General features: G+C 45.6%; 5 protein-coding genes across 9 annotated transcripts; 2 read left to right on the top strand and 3 right to left on the bottom strand.

The window, feature by feature from the left end:
• Positions 1–50: 50 nt before the first annotated feature.
• On the bottom strand, positions 51–2,600 carry achi (achintya). Of its 4 annotated transcripts, none has more exons than XM_018010472.2 (8): positions 2,363–2,600; positions 1,773–2,302; positions 1,562–1,710; positions 1,018–1,470; positions 827–928; positions 649–752; positions 423–599; positions 51–366 (listed from the first exon to the last, which is right to left on the bottom strand). In XM_018010472.2, the coding sequence occupies exons 1-8, from the start codon at positions 2,478–2,480 to the stop codon at positions 236–238; spliced, it is 1,764 nt and encodes a 587-aa protein (XP_017865961.1). In that variant the 5' UTR covers positions 2,481–2,600; the 3' UTR covers positions 51–235. The 4 variants fall into 4 exon arrangements, with proteins under 4 accessions (XP_017865961.1, XP_017865964.1, XP_017865963.1 ...); XM_018010475.2 differs by having other exon boundaries at positions 423–581; XM_018010474.2 differs by having other exon boundaries at positions 649–740.
• Positions 2,601–3,333: 733 nt separating this feature from the next.
• On the top strand, positions 3,334–5,296 carry LOC108615753 (uncharacterized). Its single transcript, XM_018010471.2, has 2 exons — positions 3,334–3,972; positions 4,033–5,296. Exons 1-2 carry the CDS (start codon positions 3,336–3,338, stop codon positions 5,196–5,198), a joined length of 1,803 nt encoding a protein of 600 aa, XP_017865960.1. The 5' UTR covers positions 3,334–3,335; the 3' UTR covers positions 5,199–5,296.
• LOC108615760 (uncharacterized) lies at positions 5,265–6,961 on the bottom strand. Its single transcript, XM_018010483.2, has 3 exons — positions 5,856–6,961; positions 5,661–5,794; positions 5,265–5,594 (listed from the first exon to the last, which is right to left on the bottom strand). The coding sequence occupies exons 1-3, from the start codon at positions 6,959–6,961 to the stop codon at positions 5,401–5,403; spliced, it is 1,434 nt and encodes a 477-aa protein (XP_017865972.2). The 3' UTR covers positions 5,265–5,400.
• A 12-nt stretch (positions 6,962–6,973) lies between these two features.
• On the bottom strand, positions 6,974–7,790 carry Polr2E (DNA-directed RNA polymerases I, II, and III subunit Rpb5). Its single transcript, XM_018009299.2, has one exon. The coding sequence runs from the start codon at positions 7,694–7,696 to the stop codon at positions 7,064–7,066; it is 633 nt and encodes a 210-aa protein (XP_017864788.1). The 5' UTR covers positions 7,697–7,790; the 3' UTR covers positions 6,974–7,063.
• A 4,278-nt stretch (positions 7,791–12,068) lies between these two features.
• Positions 12,069–15,532, top strand: polyph (polyphemus). Of its 2 annotated transcripts, none has more exons than XM_018013480.2 (7): positions 12,069–12,264; positions 12,328–12,408; positions 12,496–12,646; positions 12,726–13,205; positions 13,260–13,438; positions 13,509–13,681; positions 13,747–15,532. In XM_018013480.2, the coding sequence occupies exons 1-7, from the start codon at positions 12,206–12,208 to the stop codon at positions 14,013–14,015; spliced, it is 1,392 nt and encodes a 463-aa protein (XP_017868969.1). In that variant the 5' UTR covers positions 12,069–12,205; the 3' UTR covers positions 14,016–15,532. The 2 variants fall into 2 exon arrangements, with proteins under 2 accessions (XP_017868969.1, XP_089328024.1); XM_089471898.1 differs by having other exon boundaries at positions 12,210–12,264; positions 12,328–12,412.
• Positions 15,533–16,065: the final 533 nt, after the last annotated feature.

Genomic DNA, 16,065 nt, shown 5'->3' with positions numbered 1-16,065 from the left:
TTTCAATTAAATGAACGCTATAGCCTCTCCACCGTAAAATAATATTTGCATTTTTCGAGCGTCTATTCAAAGTGTATTTGACTGCTTATCGACTGGTGGAGTTTCAGTTAACAATTTTGTACAATATGATACTCATTGGTTTACGGTTCAATGAGATTAACAAGTGCAAGCAGACGCTTAATATATAAATCAAATTCTAAATAGTTATGTACAATATAAATCCTTGGCTTAGAGGTTAGTTATTTAAATAGTTTCCCATGTAGGAAAGGTCCTCATCTTGTCCACTGTCACTCTGACGCACAGCCATTGCAGTTTCCACAAGATAATACAGGCATTTGTATTTATCGCGCTCCTCGCGACTTAAAGCTGCAAATAATACCCATTGACATGATGATCTTGGGGTAATTGCAATGGCAACGTACCTGGACGTGGAGGTGTATGCGGTTGTGTGTTCTCATTCTCAGTGATTGAGACAGTTTCCTCTGGTTCTGGAACACACGAAATGCCGTCATCATCCGCATTCGAGCTCGTCACAATTGTGGCCTCGGCGCCTAGCATATGATCCAGCAAATGCTGATTGCCTACAATTGAAGTTGAAGCTGAAGTCAGATAAGTTTGGTGAACCATTGAGTCGACATGCTGACATACCCCCACTCTTGACCACCTGCGTGGACACTGAATCACAGCTGACTGCATTGCTGCTGACGGGATTTGTCTTGGTGGTGGTCACTTCCTCGGTGCTGAAAACGGTCCTGCATAGCATTAAGAGCATTAAGGGAGTGGGTAGAGAGCAATACTCTTTGCTACAGCGCCGAGATGTACTTACTTAATGACACTCTGCCAGTCATCGGATGTTTCGAAGCGGACTTCTTCCTCGCTGACCTGCTCGCATGACTCGTAGTCGTGTCCACTCTCCTCGCCTTCAGATCTGCGAATGAGAACGTGCACATTAGAGCCGACCGCCTACAGCTAAGCCCTAATAGAAGCTTATAAGTTAAAACTAATGCATGAAGCTACCTAAGCGCCGCCACAAAACCACCAGAACAATCATCCTGTTTAGCAAACACTTCTGCTTTGGAAAGATACACCGATTTCTGTTTCTCTTGCGCTTCGCCTTGCCCTTGACCGTGGATCGTGTCCTGCTTAAGAAGTTTGTCTGGTGGCAGAGTATCGTTGGTCTTGCTCAACTCGTTCTGACGCTTGCGTCCTCGCTTCCTCGCTGGCTTGTCCTCGTCGAATTCTGTTGACAGCTGCCCATAAGGACTATACGATACCATGGAATTGTTAGCGCTGTAGGTGCTGCTGCTGCTCTCACTACTGCTTCCGCTGCTCGTAATACTGGCGGTGCTACCATCATTCAGGGCCGCCTTGCGCTGTTGGTAGCTCTGTATCTTATCGATTATGGTAGCTTGCAACGAGGAGTGCAGCCTCTGAAAGCCCAGCGGATTGTTTGCAATTGCTTGTTGCCAACTTGTGTTTGGGGAGCAAGTAGGTCAATTGTGTGGACTCAATGCAATCAAATAGGCTACGGGACAATCTACTAGAGCAAGCTGAGCTTTACCTGTATATCACGCTCTCGTCGAACTCTGGCTCCATTTTGACCATCTGGCCGTTGGGCGTGCGCACATATTGATCAAAGTTGGTGAGAACATTGGCTATGCCCTCGTGCATCTCAGCGGCGCTGTTCACCTCCTCCGTAGCGCCAACAACCTGCATGGGCGAGACAAATAAGAGATGATATAAAAAACACTCAGATTACATGGAGAGCTTACAACTTCTGAGGCCGGACTGCCTGTAATTGGATTCGGCGTGCAGTGGACATTTGAGCCGCCAATCGAGCCTGAAGAGCTGGGGCTTATTTTCTTGCCCCGACGGGAGATAGTGAAATGCAGAGGATCGTTGCCCTCGCGGCGAATCATCTCGGGCAGAATACGCCGGCGCGCATTGATGAACCAATTGCAGACCTGCAGCACAGTTAAATTGGCCTCTTGCGCCAAGGCAAACTTCTCGGCATCGCTGGGATACGCATTGTACCGATGCTCGTAAAGCCAGCGTTTCAAGATCTTGACGGAGTGCTTTGGCAGGTTGCCGCGACGCTTGCGCAGCGAGCCGTTGACATCGATGTGCGTTTCCACGAGCATGTCGTGAAAGTTTTGTATTTCCTGCACGGCCTGCTCAGAATCTTGATCCTCCTCAACAATCTCATCGGCCGAAAGATTGCCTAGTCCGCCCATGGCGTCCGCATGCATATGGTCCTGATCGATGCTGGATTCAGAGTTGTATCGTTCACGTGCCGAAACGCCTAAATTGAATTGCGTTAATGCTGATTCACATAGAGTTTGAGGCATATGTTAAGACTGACCTTCGCTTTCCAATAGGTTGGCCTGTACATCCGCTTCGTGCATCATGTCCTGTATATTCCGGCGCACTTGCCTATCCAAAACCAAATCAACTTCATGTTGCTCCGGGGAGATCATCATGATATACACATAAAGCAAGCAAAAAACACCAACTAACAAGCAACAATAAAAAGGGAGTACAAATCCAGAATGACTTGCAGCTCCTTTAAAATAGTTTTTTTTTTTTTTTACACAAAAAAAAATTATGGGTAATAAATATATCCACTATATATATTTTCAGTTTCCGTATTTTTATGTTCACAGCACCAGCTTTGAAATTAGACTAACTTTGACTAGACGACATTTTCTAGCTGCCACAAATTTATCATGGCCTACTGCATAATTATTCATTTTGAAATTTCTCGCCTTCAAAATTTTTTGTTATCGAAACGTATCGTTCACCTATCGACAGCACCTCGTATAAGACTTCTTCGAAGACGTGACAGTATAACATGTCAAATTGACATTGCGAAGCAGGATTTTTGACAAATCGCTTAATACGCGCGCATAATTCACATAGCGTAAACACTATAACCGCCACTTGATTTATTAGTTTATGTTGAAGTTTAAATGCTTTATTTGGATGGCTTCTAACCTCCCTGAGCCAGCTACGCTTGAGTTGCCTGCAGGGCAAAATTAGCTGTATTCGTTATATTTGCGGTTGTTGAGCTAAACTTTTGTTCACTTGTCGCAGTTGCGAGTAACGACACCTCTGCATTATCTTTATATCTACACGAACTTAGTCACTACAGCTTAGAGTATATTAAAATAGCAATGTTTTGTTTTGCTGCTTTTTTAATTATGTATTTTTTGCGACTCAATATGTACACACTGTCAGTAGCATCAATTTACACACGCAGCCAACTTCATGTGAGACTAAAATGTGCGCGCAGCTAACTTCACGGCAGTCAAAACGTAAATAAAGAATGGTAAACAATGGAGGACAGCGGCGACAAAGTTTCGGTTTTAGATGAAGAGCTTTTGTCAAACATAAAAAATAGTACAGATAAGACCGACAATAATGGCCAGCAAATGGATGTGGAGAATCTGGAAATAGAGCTAAAGACTCCAGTCGAGAATCACGCGGATAGTCATGCCGATCCGCTTCAGGAAACCACTTCTTTGACATCAAATTTTGCTTGGCTCTTTAATGATGAAGAAATTCTGCTTAATGATGATGAACAATTGCCCGATGTGGTTCTGCTGAATCCAGGGAAATGCCGTGCCAAGCGTGGACGGCCGCCAAACACTAACAATATCTTTTATTCGAGTAATGGTCATGTTTGGCATTTGGATATGCAGGCTCCTCTTCAAGAAGAATTGATGGTGCCCAAGCAGCTGGCGTGTGGCAAAGGTCCTGCAAGGCTAGTTACCAATGCTGTAGAGTCCTGGATGCTGTTGTTCGACGATGAGATGCTGCACATGCTCCTACGCTTGCTCAACGAACGGATACGCCAGCAGCGCTCGCGAAATCCTGCGGAGCGCTTTGCAGATCTCACAGAGCTCCGTTCTTGGCTAGGCTTGAGTTATTTGTGTGGCGTCTTTCGAAATGCACAATATAATGGACCACTGGGTTAGCAATTAGCACATATATAATATATGCTTACCTTCTATATACCAATTCTTTCAATAGAGGAGCTGTGGACGTTGGAGTTGGGAAATGCAATCTTTCGTGCCACAATGTCACTGACGCGCTTTGAGTTCATTGCGAACTGCCTCACCTTCCAGGGCGAAAGCAGCTGGAATGATGCACTGCGTCTTTGGCAAAAGCTGCTCATTAACTGTCGCTCCTATTACGGACCCAGCGGCTGGCTTTGTCTGGATGAACACGCTCACTCGGAGAATTTATTTCTGAGCGTATGCTGCGATGCTAAGACGCTCTTCATGACTAATGCAATAGTTAATAAAAGGGAAACGAAGCCCAGCAAGGAGCTGATGCAGCTGATCTGTGACTATAAGACGACAGGTCGTAATATTACTCTGGGCACGCGCTATGCCAGCGTCAGCCAATGCGAGCAATTGTTGGAGTTTAATTTGAGCAGCCTTTGTACCCTGCCGTCCTGCTCATTGGACTATCCCAAAGCCTGGTCGGGTGGATCGCTGTCAAATGGCGCTATGAAACTCACTCACAGATCGGGCGTCGCGCTTCTCACCTGTGGCTTGAATAGTCAAGTGAATGCCATGCAAGCACATCTGCACACTTCCGACAGTTGTATTAATTTCCATGAACTCTCTAATAGATACAGTACCTCATTTTCGCTGCCGGCTCGAACTAAGCCAGATGTGTTCCTGCAGCTGCTGCACTTGATGCTCAATGTGTCGGCTGTTAATGCGTGGATATTGCTGCGGCTGGCGCCAACCGGCGATGCTAGCATAGATCAACGCGATTTTCAACGCCAGCTCGGACTCTTTTTAACCCAGCAGCGATTACAGCGTCGCCTGCATCGGCGATCGGCGGCCACAAGTCTTGCAATGCGCTTGCAAATCTGTGAAATATTGGGCCAATCCAGCCAGCGGCTGCTAAGCGAAGCCGCCAATGAAGCCAAGCAATCGAATGGAGTGGGGGTCATTAGCTTGTCGCGCTCCACTCTACCGGAGGGAGTAGTCCTGGTCAGTCGCTATGGAGACAAGCATCGACGCTGTAAGCCTTGCGCTCGCAACAAGCGTGAAATCAAAGCGAGATCGCGTTGCCAACAGTGCCAGGCTCATCGCTGTGGAAATCATCTAATCTCACGGTGCTACGAGTGCATGGGCCTGAACACATCTCAACTGCCCGAGGGCAACCTGGGAGACTCTTAAAAATCAACATTAGATGACAGAAGCATTGGACAAACAGCTAAAAGCTGCACTATATATTAATAATGATTGACGAGATAAATAACATTTATTCAAGTGCATATTGCTATATAATGTGTGCAACAGCCTGACCTCTGCTGTTGCTTCATTTTGTGCTCTATAATTACAAACCACGGATGCAACAAAGTGGGAAATACGATTGCCTCTAAAATTTGTACTGGAACGATTTCGTCTTGTACTTGTTGCCCGTCGTACGACTGCCTGCGGCTGTGTCAAACGGTTCGCTCTGATCAAGGAACAGACTGAGGAACTGCTCGTTTTGTAGCTCGTTCAATGGCATCTCGAGTTCGCTACAGGATTTCACGATTTCGGCGCAGGCACGCAGATCCTTGCGCAAGTCTGTAAAGTGAAAGCATGTTGAATTTGTATTATTAGCATCAAGTAAATCAGAGCATCAGCACATACATTGGTAGTTGAAGAGCAGGCTGAGGCAATTGGCGCACGCACTACGCTGATTGTGTTGCAAGAATACCTCAATTAGACGGTGCACGGCGTCCACGTTGTGTCGGCTAAGGAATGAGGAGCATAGCGGACTGGCTCTGAAAGTGAAAAATTTGTAAAATGAGGAAGTTGCATTATCATTCGTAGCCGGGTGCGCACCTGCGATCCACCAGTTGCTGCAGCTCCTTGTAGTGTTCGAACAACTCGCCCGCTGATTTCTGATTGCTAAACCAATCACTGGCGAAACACTGTTTCCACACACAGGCCACAACGAAGATGTCCTTGTGCTCGCGGTGTATGGCCCGAGCGACCTCCATTAGGGAGACGAGAACGGCTTCGCTCTTTTGTGCCAGCGTCTCCTCCACTATGGTGCGAAAGGCGACACGAATCATGCGCCTGCCTTCTTCTGTATTGAGGCTTCCGCCATAGCCACGATGCAAGGTCATCAATGCCACATCCGAGTTACCATTGTGCCACAGGGCAATCGCTTTGAACGGTGCCAGGTCTGAGTATATGTTTGCAAAGGGATGATTTAACTGCCGACAGGTCTCCGCCAGCGATTCCAGCTGCTGCATACGGCCCAAGGAGCTCAAGTACTTTAGACAGGAGATGAAAACCTCGTTGCAGGGCAACTGTTGCCAGCGCACGCATTGCCGAATTAGATAGAGGAAGTCCAGTTTGTTCTTAATCTCCAGGGTGGCCAACAACAAGTTGTCCAGCTGTGGTTGTGAAAGAGATCGTATATCGAGGCCTAGCTGTGGGGAGCGCAGGGCTTTCAGGTCGCTCATCATGCCCTTTGACATGAGACCCACGTTCTGGCCAAAGGTGCTTCCTCCATAATTGGCTTCCTCGACAGCAGGTTTCATCAGACTCTCGCGCAGTTCACCCCATTTTTGTGTCTTTCGGTTGACCAGCTCATTGGTGAAGCAATCGATGGCATCCAGTTGCGTGGACGACTTGCGCTGCTGTCGTTGTGATGCTCCCGGCCAGAGAAAAGCGCTGAGGTAGTTCTGAAAGCGTTGCAGCCCTTTTGGTGAACCGGGTGCTACTGTTGTTGTGCCGCTGCTGGTCAGGCGCGTTAGCATGGCCATCTCGCAATAGACGCCACTGGCCTTGCAATGGGAGACCAGCCACTCACAACAGAACTCGGATTGTATAATTGTATTTTCTGCATTTGTTTTTTCTTTCTTTTCGCACGCAGTTGTACCCTGACACTTATCGATATCAACTATCGATAGCTTAGCTTTTAATGTATTTAGTGCCATTGAAACGCTATATTTTTATATATTTATATATTATTTGTATTTATTTATTAATTATGATTGGATGAAAAATGTTTTTGTATAACATTTATTACCGAAAGCCACTCAGCATACTAATCTATACGATATATATCTGCCCGCTGTCTCAGACGAACGTATAATTTTCACAACTTGGCCGCGCTTCAGGCCGAAGTAGCGGGCCACGGGGTCACCCGCCTGTATGCGCATCAACATATTCTCCTTTAGTTTATATCTGCTGAGAAGTTCTTGTTTGTCTTCTGCTGTCATTACCACATGCTCCGGTACCAGCTCATGCTCCGTTATATTGATCAGCAACTCAGACTCCAGAAACTGTTCTAGAATATACTTAGGGGCCATATCCACTAGCGATTGCTTAGCAGAGGGCGTCATGCCGCCCTGCACGACGACGATGGCCCTGTGGATGTTCTCCTCTTGCATGCGGGTGCAGTATGTTTTGATAGTCTTGATGCCAATCTTGGGTTCCTCGGGGAAGAATACAAACATCTGGTCAGTGGGATCGTCATTGTGGGCCACCAACACGATTAGGTCGGACCGCGATGGACGTTTGTCACTTGGCTTGTCGCCAAACATTTCTTTAAACTGTTCCAAAGTCTGGTCCAATTCATCCTGGGTCACAAGGTAACCACGGTCGTGGCTCAGTTGCATGATCGTCTTGCGTATACGCCAGAGCTTGTAAGTTTCCGCCTCGTCATCCATTATTCCGGTAATTTCTATTTAGTTTTTCGTAAATATGGGAAACACGCCGCTCTTGCGTGAAGTTTTGCCGATTTAATAGTGAACGTACTCGATATTTTGCGTGATAAATAAGTGTTGGTGAACGTTTAAAGGTCGCGCCTCACCAACACTTTAAGCAGCAGGGCAGCGTTGCGCGCGCTCTAGCAAAATTTCAAATAGACAGGATGAGCTTAGTTAGTTATCAAGTCGCGTATTGTCTGTCATTATCGACTATGCTGACGTGTTGTCACCGCATAATGTACAGGCTGTGTTTCTTTTAATATTTTACGTGCACATTTTAATTATCAAGCAGGCGCATTACAATAGCTGTGCATGCAGCTGTTTTATGCCATGTCTTTACACTACTATCAAGAAATGTCACCAATGTTTTTGATTACGCACATACAGAAGACTTGACCTCAGCGGGCGTGATACCCAGCATTCAGGTAACGAGAGTAACATTTCAATTATGTACAGGGTATCTTATGGCAGCTCCAAAGAAGCAGAATTGATGAGGAGCTTAAAATAATTTGAAATATCATTGTATGACTTTCGCTTTGGGGTTTCCTGAGCTCACGTCCTATGTCAACGAAAATGACTGACAGTTTAGCTAATAGAAAATTTTCTGCCTGTTGTGTTTTTTAAGTCACACATAGTTTCCCCCCATTGACAAATTGTGCGGAAAATGTGAAAATGAATGAATGAATATTCCTGAATTTTGCATTTTTAATAGCAGTGCATATGATATTGCATCTAACCAGTGCTGCCAGCTGTTGAGCTCCGAAATAAGTTTTATTATGGATAAAATTCTGCTAAAATAGGCAAAAATGGACAAACCTATAAGAAGAAAAAAATTTTAATAGTACACACAGTGAAAGTGAAAAATGTATGGATTCATTTCCTCTAAGTATTTCTTCCAGCTATTTCCTCTGAGTCTTTCTTTCAAGTAATTCCTGTAAGTAGTTTCCTAAGTAGTTCCCTAAGTATTTCCTCCAAGTATTTTATCCGAGTATTTTTATTATCTCCACGATCACACACTTCAGTTCACTTTACTCAAGTTTCCTCAACATTGAGCCCGACTCGAAGTAGAGATCGTTCCAGTCGTGCATAAAAATACCAATGGGAACACTCTCTGCTCATGGAAGCATTCTAGCATCGTTTTACTCAAATATTAATACCAAATGAATACTGGTGCATACCTATACACAACTTAAATGAACTTCGGTAGTTCTTCTTCGTCAGAGAAACAGACGGAGAGACAGACAGAGAGACCTATATATAACAATCGCGTATAGTTAAATCAGATTACCTCTTTACGATGTATATGTATATACTTAATGGGGCTAAATGTTGATATGATAAATAGCTTATTATCATTAATATTGATAATTATAGATGGCATAAACAGCAGTTTCTTCCGTTCTATAGTTTTTTGAAGGACGAGGACTTCTGAATAGTCTGCCGGAATTTTTGGCTGCTTTATACTCATTTTAAAGGATTTATAATAAATTTCAAATAGGCGACTAGCCTGAATTAGGCTAAACTGGCAGCACTGCCTCTAAAAGCAGCAATAAAATAACGAAAGCAACGAAGTTCTAATGCATTTAAGCCACTTTGACCATATGGTTGCCAACGCACAGAAAACAATACGCTTTTCTATATATACGTACATATATAGTATAAAGGTTTTCAAGAAATGCAAATCTAATAAAAATCCACTTTGTGAAAGTATGAAAAATGACGATGAATTTCATTATAAATGCAAAAATTATTGTGGGCAACGAGATAAAAGGGCTGCTAAGCGCGCCCTGTGGCCGCGTCGTCATCATCAACGTCATCATCGTCATCTTCTTTATCAGCATCAGCGCTGGACAGCTTCAGTAAATCTGATCAAAATCATTGATGCGCAAAGCATGAGGAAGTAGCTGCAGCGAAACGTGGAGCTTGGTGCGTCGAGCGCGAACGTCGAACGTGGTGCATCCTTCAGTCGCGCAAAGTTTCAGCTAAGCTGTTGATAACATTGATGATAATAGCGGGAGGAGTGCGGGAGAACTGTGAAGAAGGAGAAAGATAACCGCAGCGATAATAGGTGAAGCCACAGTCAGGTAAACCGTAGCCAACGAAGGGGCGAAGGTGAGGTGCGTGCGCTGCATTAAGAAATTTTGCTTTGAGGTAAGATTTATTTTTATGCCCTCAATGGATCCACTGCAAGATGATTAAATTTACTATTTAGAGTATTTTACTACCAATCAAAATTTCGTTAACAATACGGATTTGAATTAATTAGGAATTAAGTTCATTGAAAAATCAACACGGCTACAAACTGTGTAATTCAATATTTGATGGAGAGGGTAGCTTCGAGTCGGCTCCATTTGCTCGTACGCTCTTTCGTTTTGTTTCAGCGACCCTAGGTGATGGCGACAGAATAATTTCATAGGATTGAACGTGGCGAGGAATGCATAATTATTAGCGTCTGTGTCCATTGACATTGAGCTAGGCAAATTATGGCAACTGTCGCAGCGGATCCGTTGAATGAAAAAAGAGAGAAGAAAACAAACATAATCTAAGCGCTGCAGTGCTGCAGCCCGCTCCTCTTCCATCCATCTGTTTGGACTCGGAACTGGCACGCAATTATTTGTATAGGAATTTAAATTGAATGTCAGTCTGTTTGTCTCTGTAAAAAAACAGCAACGACAGACAGACAGACAGACAGACAGACACCCAGCACATTGGCAGAGCGAGACTCGAGCGAGGAGAGTCGAAGTCGAAGTCATCTGCGAGACTCCTTCGAGCACACATATGTGTGTGGGCGGGTGAGTGTGCGTGTGTGTGCGCGAGTGTGTGTAGAAGATGTTCTCCTGTTCCGTCTGCTGTAAAATTCCAAATTTGTTTTATTTGATTTCTGTGCTGCTGCTGCTGCTGCTTTGCTCGTTTTCTTGCTCTGCTGCTGCTGCTGCTGCTGCATATTTCCCTTTTTATGCAAAATATATGCTATAAATGCCACGCCCACCCACCTACGTCTCGCCCTATCTGCCGCCTGGGCCGCCTTTATTTGAATATCGTGTCACATGTCGCACGCAGTTAGTAGTTGCCGCCTGTCCGCCGTCCGCCGTCCGCCGTCCGTACGTTCCGTTCCGTTCCGTTTGTTGTTATTGTAATTGTTGTAAATGTCGCCAGCGACAATATCACATTTGCATATTTTTGTGCAAACACACGGCGACTCCTGTCCCCCTCACATTCCCAGCAGCAGCCCTGGCCCCTACGCCATGGCCCGCCCACTCCATGTGCGCCTCCCTGTGTGCATTTTTACTTAATTTTATTTGTATTGGATTTGCGCTGATGTCTCCTTGAAGCCCACTTCTGCGAACTGCTGATGCTACTGCTGCTGCTGCTGCTGCGGCGTTTTGGAATTTTGCAATTTTCACAATAAATTTTAATTCAATTTACTGTTAAGTTCACACAACTAAAAGCGGACGCGGAAGTGCACATTCTGGCATGACAATCGTCCTCCTCTCGGCAGCGCCAACTCTCAACATCCTGCATCCTGCAGCTGGAATTGAAATTTGAGAGCTGCAGAGCTGGTTATCTAGATAAAAGATACAGTGCAAGCTGCCATTGTGAAACCCTTTAGCTTGTCGCTTAGCCATCAACTGCAATTGAGCTAGACGATTCAATCTCTTGAATGAACTTTCTGATTTGCTCTTCTGTGTGCTCCATCAGTTCTTCTCCCTAGTAAGCACTGCACTGTATTGCTAGGAAAGAACAGCAATACTAATGCGCCTGCAGGCGCTTACTCAACTATTGGCACTGACTGACCCATGTGATTGATAGTTAAGCTGTCCTCAAGTTGGACTGATCCACCACTTCGACTAATCTCTTGCATTTTCTCTTAATGACAGGTGAACGCAATCGTATGATAGACTTAGATGTGATCTCAATCTCTCCCTCTTAGTTTCTCTATATCTTAGGTTCTTCTTCTCTTCCGTTACATGTCTTATGTGTAAGCTCTCCCGCTCTCATTTTCCCTCTTCCGCTCTCTCTCTTTCTCACTCCCTATGTCTGTCTTTCTGTAATTTGATAAAGTTCTGCTCTAGCCGGTACATACTGTACTGTTGCTTTGCAAACTATTGTAAGTTGTGTGCTCTGGCTCTGGCTCTGGCTTCGGCTATGTTACTGCCGCTGCCTTCGCTTCTGCCTTAAATTCTGCCTCTGACTTTGCGTAGCCAGCGCTGCAGAGTATACAATAATTTGCGCATATTATGGTAATGGCCGTCGCGCATGTGCAGCAGTTGGGATTTTGATTGTGGAGCTAAGCTCACTGATTAGCTTGAAGTGAATTGAATGTGTGCGGGGCGGTGGGGCTGGGGTGGGGTCTGAGTAGAGACGACACTTTCGACTACAGACTACACTCATTTGAATTTGTTATCAAAATTTGTTATTCACCATTGGTTTAGTTTAACGGGTTTCGTACGGCTCAGATAATTGGCTCCAATGGCCAAACCAGCGCAGCAGGACTCCGAGGTACCCCAGCCCCCGGCCCCGTCCATTCTGTGAGTAGTTGTTGGATTTCGCGAAGAGCTCGGCCTTAATTAAATCTTGAAATGTGCCTGCAGCGGCTTACCCAACAGCCCGTCCAGATCATCGATTTACATCTACAATCCCTACGAGAAACGCACTGTTGAGGTGCCCCTAACGTAAGTGAGTTGTCGGGAGGCGTTGCCCGTTATGAATCGAGCATTTAGCAGCTAGCAATGGTGGTGATTCAACTTCTGTCCCCACAGCAACTTCGATGCATTCGTCTCCCTGCTGAAGTGCGTGATTGGCACAGGCATTCTGGCCATGCCGCTGGCCATGCGCTACGCTGGCATCATGTCCGGCGTGCTGCTCTCCGTGCTGCTAATGGTCTTGCTTACCTACTGCATTCACTTGCTGGTGAGTCTCCGCAGTTGCCTGCTCTGCTGCCCGTGCGCAGTCCAAATCGCAATTATTTGCATTTAGCCTTCCCACACAGATCACTGGCATGACCGAGTGCTGTCGACGCATCCACGTGCCGCAGGTGTCCATGCCGCAGGCCGTGCAGATTGCTTACGAGCTGGGGCCGGCCTGTGTGCATTGCTTTGCCCGTGCGGCCGGCATTTCGACCACTTGTGTTTTGGTTTTTGGCCAGTTTGGTCTCTGCTGCGTTTACATTGTGTTTGTTTCAAAGAACTTTAAGGAAATCGGCGACTTCTACTTCAAGGACTACCACGAGCGCTACTACGTTCTCGGTGTCTGTGTGCTGCAGCTGCCATTCTTTATGATACGTAAACTGAAGTTTTTGGTTCCACTGAACCTCGTCTCGAATATTCTGCTCTATGCTGGATTCTTGTGCATCATGTATTACTTGTTCCAGGGCCTGCCTAGCTTACAGGATCGCGAAATGTTCAAGCCACCCCAGGACTATATGATGTTCTTCGGCATCGCCGCCTTCTCCCTCACAGCCGTCGGCTCAGTGCGTACAACAAAAACTCTTTCCTAATTTACTCTAAATAACATATACGTCTAGATGCTGGTCGTGGAGGCCAACATGGAACATCCAGAGAGTTACTTGGGTTTCTTTGGTGTCCTTAATCTAGCCGTGTTCTTTATACTTTGCTCGAATCTATTTTTTGGAATCATGGGCTATTGGCGCTATGGCGAGCAAGTGGAGGCCAGCATTACGCTCAATATTCCCCAGAGCGAAGTGTAAGTGGCTGTCCCTGTCCATAGCTATAATATCTACTTTCCTGTTTAACTCCTCCTCTTCTCTTGCAAGTCTCTCACAGTTCATCAAGGCGGCCATCGCCTGTGGCATTTTCTTGAGTTACCCGTTGAACGGGTTCGTGTTCATAACGATCGTCTTCAGCGATTACGACGATAATGCAGTCGAGCACAAGTGCCGCACCACGGCGGAGATCTTAGTGCGCCTCTCCTTCCTCCTCCTAACAGGTAGGTGCAGCAGTCGGACATTCTTTATTCACCCTTTCTTCTTCCTGTATTTTCCCCTTTTGCAGGAATCGTGGCTGCTGTGGTGCCCAATCTGGCAGCCTTGACCGAGCTGGAAGGCGCATTTTCCCTCTGCAACTTAAACCTGCTCTGTCCGGCGCTGATCGACATATTTGTGAACTATGACACGGGCTATGGTCGTCTACGCTGGAAGCTCATACGCGATATTCTCTTAATAATAATCGGTGTTGTCTTCGGCGCTGTGGGCTGCACTGTGGCCATACAGCAGCTGGTGGCTGATCTATCGGCGAAGCCTTCTGGGCATGACATAAGCTGACGACGCTAACTCCCTACCGCTGCTTTTAACAGTTAAACCCCTGGCTATCTATTTGAGCAGGTTTTACATTTACATTATTTGCAGCTGTTGTTGTTGCTACTGCTGTTGCTGCTGCTGTTAGTTGTCTGCTAAGCTTTGTTGAGTTTTAATTAATTGCCCGGGCAAGTGTGTTGTCGGCTGTTGTTCATCCCAGCTAAGCCAGCGACCAGGATTTGTGTATGTTAGACTACGATTTGCTGCCACTTCAGATGCTTTACGTTTTCCGTAAGTTGCTTTCTGTATGTTTTTAATAGTGGCTAGTTCAAATGAATGCATTAAAAGATGACGATAGTCTAGTAGGTATATTTGTGTGAGTGGACTAGAGTCGTACGGCAGTTAAACTTAAGTGTAAGGTATTTCAGAGTCGGGCATTCGCACCTTACATATGATATCGATTGCTGGTGGCATTAATTAGGCGCTGCCCCGGCTGCACGTAAGCTGATCAACTGCGCAAATCATTTTAAATGAAACGAGCTGTAATCAAATGCAGTCAGTCAGTCAGTCAGGCAGACAGACGGACAGAAAGACAGAAGGACACGGACAGACGACAGCCACAACAATTGCGCCGAGTCCTTTGCGATTCTAAAATTGAATTCCTTGCCTCAGCGGAGCCCAAACACAGAACTTGCTTGCCAAAGTTCGTTGGTAGCTGTTGTGGCCCCAGCACAATAAACTAAAAGACAAATACAAATACAAACACAAATGCGCCGAGGCGTCCTGCCGTTCCATTGCCGGCTACCCAGCTACAGCAAATATATACATACATATAAAAATAGGCACAGCTAAAGCAACTGCAACTGCAACTGCTGACGTCGACGCCGACGCCGACGCCGATGCCGATGCTGATGGCGATGCCGACGCCGACTGTTGACTGTGGCAGTGTAAATAGCAAAATACAATAAAAAAATAAAAGTAAAAAAAAAAAATAATAATAAAACAAAAAGAATGCAAGTAGAAAAGGCATGATGCGAAAATAGTAAAGCAGCTCCTCAAGGAACTGCACGACGACGATTGCGACCACTGCAGCAAACACACAGAACACAATTTCCATTCTTCAAATAGGAATACAAAACAACAACAAAATAAACGAACGAATAAAAAGAAGGAAGAAATCTTGCAACTGCCTGCGACAGAGCTCGCGTAGGGGAAGGAGGAAAAAAGAGAGTGAGAGAGGGAGAGGAGCGCAACAAAGGCCGAGGCTGTTGTCCTCGGGCATGATTTTTGCAGACATGTTGCTTAAAACTTAATTTACAATCGCTTCGCAGTGGCCCTTCTCAGCCAGCCAGAGGAAATCAGCTAAACAAGCGCCAACCAAAATGAGATCCAGCCTAGGCTGACGCTGTACGACTCAGCTGCGACCAGGATACCAAAATTTGCTAGCGGCGGCCCGTTACAAATAATTTTCGTATATAATTTCGTGGGGCTTTGCTCACAGAATAAAAAAAAAACTGAAATGGCAAGTAGTAGGTTTCTTTTGCCTGGTTGTCAGAACAGCATCATGTTAGTGTCATTATCAAACAATTGCGCGCTGCGAAGTCAGCTAAAGAATGCCACAGTCAGCCAAGCAGCCAGCCAGCCAGTCGGCCAGACAGTCAGACAGACAGCTTGCACTGTCTTCTGCTTCGTTTACGTCACTGGGATCTCTCACATGGCCGTCGGAAAGTTGTCGCGCTGTCGCACATGGCGGCCCGCAAACAATGCGTGCCACAACTTCATTTTGTGGAGAGTTTTGGAGCTGTGGAACTGTAGAAGCCAGAACCCCGCCAGCATATACTCGTCTACTATGTGACAGCCTTTCGTTTCTCAAATTGAAAAATTCCAATTTGAATGCAATTATTAGAGAACAGAATAGGATAATATTTACACAAATTGCGACATTCGCAGATATCTAAGCTCTCATTTGCTTGATTGCTTTTTAAAACGCTTATTATTGAAATATGTATGTTTTCTGCAACCCACAGTCAGTTACATGAATAGGAAAAGAGCATAAGCAGAGATGTGAGAATAAATG

Source organism: Drosophila arizonae, chromosome 5 (assembly GCF_054131065.1).
Source record: "Drosophila arizonae isolate 15081-1271.41 chromosome 5, UAZ_ARI_1.0, whole genome shotgun sequence".
Taxonomy (NCBI): Eukaryota; Metazoa; Arthropoda; class Insecta; order Diptera; family Drosophilidae; genus Drosophila; species Drosophila arizonae.
This window is presented reverse-complemented; position numbering and strand designations above follow the sequence as displayed.